We start from the raw sequence: 8,353 nt of genomic DNA on the forward strand, positions 1-8,353 counted from the left end.
TAATCACCTGTGGTTTGAAAATAGTCTATCTTTTATTTTGAACTAGAATTACAAAAATAAAATCATTATGTAAATGTGTTCTGATTCAGGCAAATACCTGTTTGTGAATATCAAGGTCTATGGAAGTATGGAGTCTTGTTTCAACCTAAGATGGCTGGTAAAGAAGTGACTGAGTGGAAGGCGAAATCCCTGTGGCGTGCGCAAAGTGCAGCGGTTGCTGAAGGAGTTGGAGGGTTCCTCACACGTGACGCCCTCACGACCGCGGACTGCGATGAGCGCCGCAACAGTGCTCCTGTACCTGCAGCTGGCCCCGAGTCAAAGAACCCAGACCGCGTTCATAGAACAAAGAAGACAAAAATTCAAGGAACATCTGTTAAGAAGAAAAACAGTTTTTGCACACAAACAGGAAAATCAGACAGTATCCAGTAGAGGCCAGAGAGTAATGACTCCTGAGGTCCAGGTTGAAGAAGGGAAAAATGTTCAGAAACTTAAAACAGAAATGGCTGATAAAGAAAATGCCAGTAGACCCACAGTGAGCAAAAATGATGCAGTAATGGGGAAAAGTGCATTCCTTTGAAACCTTCAAATGAATTAACCAATTCAACTACCCCAGTTGCTACACATAATTTTGGTGATGCCAATCAAACTCTGCAGTTGTTACCGATTGAAGATGATCCCCCAAATCAACATAAGACATTAAGCCAGGCATTTCACTTTAAGAATAATAATAAAAAGAAACAAATCACTACAGAAAAACCAAAGCAAAATTTTAATATGCCCAAGAAACCTATCCTTGGATCTTATCATGGCCAAATTGTGCAGTCTAAGGTTAATTCATGTAGAAAACCTCTACAAGTCAAAGATGAGAGTTCTACAACAACAAAGAAACTTTCAACTACTGTCTCTAAAGTCACAAAGCCTCGATCTGTAAATATCAGCACTGTAACAGTAAAAAGTGGTAGATCCTCAAATCTGACTGCTACCACTAAATCTGTGAGCACTACATCCCAGAGCACACAACTTGTTCGACCTCCTATAAGAAATCACCACACTAATACCTGGGACACAGTGAAACAAGGAATCAGTAGGACCTCTGCCATGTTACAATCCATAAAGGGCCTTGTGAAAAAGAATTATTACAATCTAAAAAGCTTTTATCTAGTGTCGCAACCAGTTCTTCTGAGGACATAAAAAGAATTAAGCCACTATCAAGAAGCATCACATCTGAAATTGTAGCCAGGCCTGCTTCATCTTCTAATACCAAACTAATAGAAAAGTCAAAATCCATTGAGCAGCGAAGACACACTATAGCAAAAGTAACTACTGATAGTAGATCAGCCCAGCCCAAAGAAACAGCAGAAGAGAGAAAGTAAGTGGATGTAATTTTTTTCATTTATTACCTTAATTTTCAATAAAGTACCATTTGAATTTGACTTGTAATTTTCTTGAATGTTTTAGAATTTTCTCTTGTGGATTCTTCTCGTCATATGCAAGCAGATTTATATTGTAGAATAATATAACCTAAAATATATAACCTAAATATTAACTGGGTTTTGGTATTACTTTTTGTAATCTAAGTGCTTAATAATTGGGGTAGCATTTTATCACCTCTTCATTTAAACACACATTCTTGGGGCCTTTGAGCACATAATTGATCTGGTATGTTCAGTATTTCTTTTTCTTTAAACATGTGAATTATGTATGTGCTGCTAGTGTAGAACTACCTAAGGACCCGAACTATTGTTTTAGAATGATTTTATTTAACTCTTTTTAAAAATTATTATATTTATTTTTAATTTGACAACCGAAGGACAGAAAGAAAGTGAGAAAACAAGCCACCAGGTCTAGGACTCAAACCGTGGTCGGCTATGTGGGAGTCTAGCGCCCTTAACCACCACGCCACCTACTGGCCCCAGGACCTGAACTGTTAACTTTTTCTGTATTTGATAGAATTCCATTATTGATATCAAAATGATATGTACATACTGCTTCTAACTGTAGAGCTCGTCTGAGTGAGTGGAAAGCCAACAAAGGAAGAATGGTGAAAAGGCCACCTAATTCAGTGGTTACCCAGCCTGAGCCTGAAGCACAAAATCAAAAACCAGTTGGGTCCTTCTGGACTACCATGGCAGAAGAAGATGAACAAAGATTATTTACTGAAAAAGTGAATAAGACATTTTCTGAATGCCTGAACCTGATTAATGGGGGATGCCCTAAAGAAGAAATATTGGTCACACTGAATGACTTGATTAAAAATATTCCAGATGCTAAAAAACTTGTTAAATATTGGATATGTCTTGCACGTATTGAATCAATTACAAGTTCTATTGAAGATATTATTGCAATTTATGAGCAAGCCATTCTGGCAAGGGCTCAGCCTATTAAACAGATGTGGCATGTGATTGTAGATATTATCACAATGAAGAATCAAGAAAAAGAAAAGGTTAATTTGGAGAAAAATACTGAAGATGATTGTGTAACCCAAGAACAAATCCAAGAAGTTGACACTGAATATGTAGGTGTAAATCTACAGCTAGGAAAACCAGAAAAGGAGAATAAACATCATCGAAATGTGGTATTTCAGGATTGTGAAAAGGAGCAAGATGACAAAACTAAAGAGTCAACCTGTGATGTTAAAACTCCCAATACAGAAACTAGGGCAGGTTGCTTAATAAAATATAATGTGTCTACTACTCCATACTTGCAAAGTGTAAAGAAGAAGGTGCAATTTGATGAAATAAATTCTACATTTAAAGAGCTGAAATTCCTGACACCTATGAGACCAACTCAACATCTTCAAGAGAAGACTTCTAAATTGCCAGATATGTTAAAAGACCATTATCCTTGTGTGTCTTCATTGGAGCAGTTAACAGAGTTAGGAAGTGAAATGGATGTCTTTGTATGCTGCCCTAATGCAGCACTGTGCCGGATGTACTCCGAGACTGAAACAGCAGAAGAAGCATGAAACTATGATAAAGAATAGGGTTTTATTACTGGTGTTCAGTTTGGTTTTGTGTGGCTTGTGTTTCTCTTAGGCCTGGGATTGGCCAAGGACCTAAGTGGTCAAGCATTCATGGCAGTGATCTCTTTCCAGAGACTATATAGCAGGAGTTGCCCTTTTGTGCACTGGAAAGCTAATCCTGCTCCCGGTCTCAACAGCTTTTCTTTAAGATGGGTAAATTTTGTCAACTTGTTTCTATATTCCTTAAATGTAAACAGTTTCTGGAATGTTATTTGTTCGCTTACTAAATATAAGTACTAATGATTCATAGTCAAAAAATGAGGTGTTCTAAATAAAATTTGGTTTTGCATTGACATGCTTTAAAATTTTATGATATACTTTTCTTGCCCTTAAACATAATACTTTTTTTTGCCTTTCTTTGATAGACATAAAAGTCAAAAATTGTTATGTGTAGCGTGACTTTCTTCAAATATTAAAACATAAAATGTTTCGCTTGCATTTCCACCAAATTTATGATACCCAGTTTGGGCTCTGTTGCATCCTCTGGACTGCTTATGATTCTGAGTCTCTGTGATCTCTCAGCATCTTTCTTTTGACTCTAAGGTCACCAAGAAGTATATAGTGTCCTGTTAATTAATTTCCCTTTTCTAAGAGAAGGTACTCTGTATAAGAAAGAAAAGGTGACATATTTAGTATATATTCATAGCTACATCTAATCTTAGTTTCTTTTTTAACTTGACTATCTAAAATGTTAACATTTTAATGCCTATGACTTACTTTGATAGTTTATAAACTATTAGAATGGAGTTAGGAAAAGAATATATATTATTTAATAAATGTTTTTCTAGTAAAATATCTAAAAATTTTTTAAAAAAAAGAAGTGATGAGTGCTCTTTGAGAAAATGTGGTTCTGAAATGAATGATGAAGACTTTAAAACATGGCCAATTCAGGTAGTTACTTTAGGGACTGGGTTCTTGGAAAGGTCTTTTGTTCTAAGTGATTCTGTAGACAACATTTGAGGAAGCTATAATATTCAGAATTGAATAGAAAAGGCCTTACTTATTGAGTCATCAGAAGAACTGTAAGAGAAAGATCTAGTTTTAAATGAAAAGTAGTAATTATTCATTTATTTATTCAAAACATAATAATTGAATATACCATGTCCTATCATATGTACTGGGGATATAGCAGTGAGCAAAATAAAGTCTATGTACTTACAGAGCCTGTATTTTAGTAACAAAATTAAAAATGGTGGTAAACAAAATTTTAAAATGATTGTAAGAGAGGGATCTATTTGTGAGTGTTGTTTGTAATTTCACTTGTATAAACTGTGTCTGACTTCTGAATAGCTGATTTAAATTTCCTTACAGATATCTCTAGATCAACATCAGGGAGCTCCTTCCATCTCCAAGATTCTCCTCTTTCTGTTTTAGCTCTTATCTGATCATCCTTCATCTCTCTGAAGCTGATATTTGGTGATCAGAATGAATTAAGAACTGAATGTTGATTCCATCTTCTGAAATAGGCCCCTCATCTTGTGCTAGAGTGTAGTTTCTGGCCTCAGAGGAAGGCTTTGAGTATCTCAATACATTGGCTATAGGCCATGCCAAATAAGAGAGAACAGTAAGTGTGAACGCAGGCCAGAAAGTAGGGGAATGGGTCTGAATTTGGATTCTAGCTGGTTAATTACTTAGTCCTAAGAGACAACTCACTGTGGGATTATAAAACCAAGAGTAAATGGTATTGTTCAAGAGTAACCGAGAAAATATTTAAAATCATACTGTTTCTGTTGTTATAGAGTCACAAAATTATGCAAAATTATAAGAAATATTTTGAACATTATCTTTAAAATTCAGTATTTTGAAATTTCGAAAGTTGTTTATAAACTGTTGAGAACTATGGAGTATGAGCTAAAATTTTTTGATATGTAAATGTTTGTAGAAAAATGTAAAAATAAATAAATGAATGAAAGAAAAAAAAGAGTAGCCAAGAGAGGAGAGAGAGAGAGGAAGAAGAACAATAGGCAGATCAAATTTGAGCTAGAATGTGAATAATTGTGCTTTCTAAGTTAAAAGAAAATGTATAAATTCCTGAAAAAAAACCTGCATGCCTTTGCTGCCTGTGCAAGCCAACAATAAAATCCAAACTAGAAAATAAAGCAACCCTAATCATAAGGGAACTGCAAATCAAAACCACAATAAAATACCACTTAAGCTGAGTCAGAATGGCTAAACTTAAAAATAAATAAATAAATAAATAATGATAAGGGCTGGCAAGGCTTTGGTGGAAGAGGAACTCTAATTCTCAATCTACCTTTTCTCCCTCTTTTAATTAAAACTGATTTTCCTCAAGCACTAACATTCCAAATACATTAAATAATTTCTTATTCTTTTTTTTTAATTTAAGAGTTTCACATTCTACTCTTTTACATCACAAATATCCCTCTACTTCTACTACATTACAGACTAAATTGGTTTTATGGGTTAGCCTTGGAATCTAACAACCATTCATGAAAGATTTTCTACAGGAAAGTAAATTCTGTACTTCAGACAAGTGGTATACAAATGAACTTTGCAGCTTAGATCATTTGTAAATTAGCAGTAACTTGTTTGTGATTGATAAACATAAGATGATGTTTCAGTCAATAAATGCTATTACAATTAAGATGGAAAGAGTCATCTGAATTAAAGATTATAGGAGGAGTTTTACAAATGAGACAAGAAAGCATTCTAGGCAAGTGAAACAGCAGGAGTTAGGTCATTAAAGCAAGGAATTGCCTAGGTCTATTTAGAGGCCATTACCATAGTGAATGACTTGGATGTGAAATGTTGGATGGAAACACATTACAGAGATGTGTGAGAGTCTAGAACTTCACAAGAAATATAAATATAAAAGGAGTTTGAATTTATATTATTTTCTCTATTAGTATGTATTCTCAATCAACTTGAACACAGAGAAAAATATAGCCAGATCTGTATGTCTATGCATATTTGTGTATGAAACTTACTTCCTTTAAGTCCAAATTATAATCCATCTTTTTACTGTACTCTTAATTCCAATAAAATGACACCACTACTCACCCAACTTCACCAGGTAAAAACCTGGTTAAATTTCCTTGACACCTCCTTCCCCTTTATTCCCACATCAGTAAATCCTATGAGCTCTACCCCACAAACATACCCTGAATCCTCCTTCTTTTCTCCCTACTAGACTCTACTGCTACCTCCATAGTTCAAGGAACTAAAATCTCTCATCTAGACTGCGTTAACATCCTCCCACATGCATGTTTGCCATCTTGAATTAATTCTGCCCACACCACAGTCAGAGTGAACTTTTTCTGAAAGCCAATCTGCATGATATACACTTTCAATTCCTCTGTGGTTTCCCATTGCTTTTAGAAAACCAAATCTGTCAACATATCCTTGTCTCCCACTATATCTCTAATAACAACTCAAGGTATTACACCCCTTACTGTCTACACTTAGCCACATCAGCCTTCTTTCAGTTTTTCCTCCTTCTCATGTTTTCTACTGCCATAAACACTTTGAACACACTGTTTCCTCAGCCTATAAAGTTCTTCGCTTTTGTCAAGCTTCCCCTGTTTAACTCTTATTCATTCTTCAAATCTCTACTACATAGAGATTTTTCCTGAGAAGCCTTCCTTAATCTAACAGTCTAAATAAGCTCTTGCATTATTCTCTTACAGCATATTAAAGTTTTCCTTCCTAGTACTTTTCAAAGTTCAAACAGCACATCAAAGTTTTCCTTCCTAGTACTTTTCAAAGTTGGACCTTTATATTCAAATGTAGAATTATTTGATAATGTCTGTCTCTCTCATGAAACTGTATGCTGTAGGCTGGAAGAGACTGGGTTTGTTTTGCTTTTTGTTGTATTCCCAATGCTCAGTGCAGTGAATAGCATTCAGTGGTGCTCAATATAAATATGAATTCAATCTTTTTGCTCTCTTGCACTTCTAGATATAGTAGCCTCCTTACTGTTCCACTAACCTGCTCCTTGAACAATCCTGTGCGGGGCTTTGCACTTGGTCTTCATTCTACCTGGAAAATTCTTCCACCAGCTCACTCTTTTAAGTCATTCAGGTTTCTTCTCTAAGATCTCCTCTTTGAGCAGTGTCTGTGGCATGCACCTTGCACAAAGTACTGCTATGTGGTGATGGTGAGGATTAATATAGTCCAAGTGTAATAGAAGCTTTGTGCAAATTTCATGACAGAAGGGATGCTTATCTGTTTTGTTCACTGCTATCCAATGCCTATAACAACATCTGAAATATTTTTGGAATTCAAATATTTATTTTTAAAACTAGGTTATTCCAGGCACTTAAGCAAAGCTGTCTATACCATGTAACAGAATAATTTGAAAGACCACTGAAAAATAAATATCACTGAAGAATTAGTGGACTCTGCAATCTGGAACAATTTGTATGAGTAAATATTGGCAGACTCACCAGTTCTTAGATGCTTCTTCACAGCTTTATTAATATATAATTGACAAAATAAAAATTGTATATATTGAAGATGTATAATATGATTTTTAAAGTTTCTTTCTTTCTTTCATGATCTGTGGAAGGCACTGCATATGGAAGCCATCTTGAGCTATCCTCCATCTTGAGCTATCCACTATCTTGGAAACCATTAGGCTTCACTTCCTCACTGAGCAAACCATTTCTCAGAAATCATGTGACCAACTGTTCTCCCGGAAGTGGTTGGGTTTCTAGACAACAGGAGAGATCCACCCACATCAATGATTGGTTCATGCTGTTCTATCTCATTTGCATTTCGGACAATCAATTGGTGCCCACCAGCTATATATAACTCGCCATTTTTCCTCAATAAATGGAAGAAGAGGAAGAAAAGGAAGAAGAAGAAGATTTGATCAGCACCTCGTATTGTGTGTGCATGTGTTTGTCCCATCTCTCACTCCCTCCCCCAGGGAACCTGTTCGACTATCCTGCAGGTCAGGACATGTGGTGCCTGAACACGGACTTGGGTATGAGGGATCCAGTGAAGAGCTCCTGAGGAAGGCTCCAGTGCAGAGCGAGCAAGAAAAGCTTGCAGAAAACAGAAGGGGATGGCATGGACTCGTCCAGAAGGGGACAACATAGACTCATCCAGCAGGGGATGGCAGAGACTCGTCCCCAGAAAGGCCGACAAAAAACATAGAAGGACGAAGAGAAGACGTCCTGGTAAGTATTTACTTACGTTTTATTTTAAGTACGGGTAATAATGGGACAAGTAATAAGGGTAATAATGGGACAAAAGCTTAGTCAGCACAAAATATCCATTCAGAGCTTAATAGAAGCCCTTGCCGTTATGGTCACTAAGGGAGAGCAGATCATGCAAAATGATCAACCCCAGGAGGAGGCTATAGCC

At 36.1% G+C, this 8,353-nt stretch overlaps 1 protein-coding gene across 1 annotated transcript; it reads left to right on the forward strand.

Annotated features, from left to right (window-relative positions):
- Positions 1–271: 271 nt before the first annotated feature.
- On the forward strand, positions 272–2,965 carry LOC102496237 (cytoskeleton-associated protein 2-like). Its single transcript, XM_014582314.1, is given in 4 exon segments — positions 272–560; positions 563–1,096; positions 1,099–1,369; positions 2,002–2,965. Coding segments are annotated over 4 exon segments (2,058 nt in total).
- The last annotated feature ends 5,388 nt before the right edge of the window (positions 2,966–8,353 follow it).

This window comes from Tupaia chinensis, unplaced genomic scaffold, assembly GCF_000334495.1.
Source record: "Tupaia chinensis unplaced genomic scaffold, TupChi_1.0 Scaffold143582_1, whole genome shotgun sequence".
NCBI classification, from domain to species: Eukaryota; Metazoa; Chordata; class Mammalia; order Scandentia; family Tupaiidae; genus Tupaia; species Tupaia belangeri.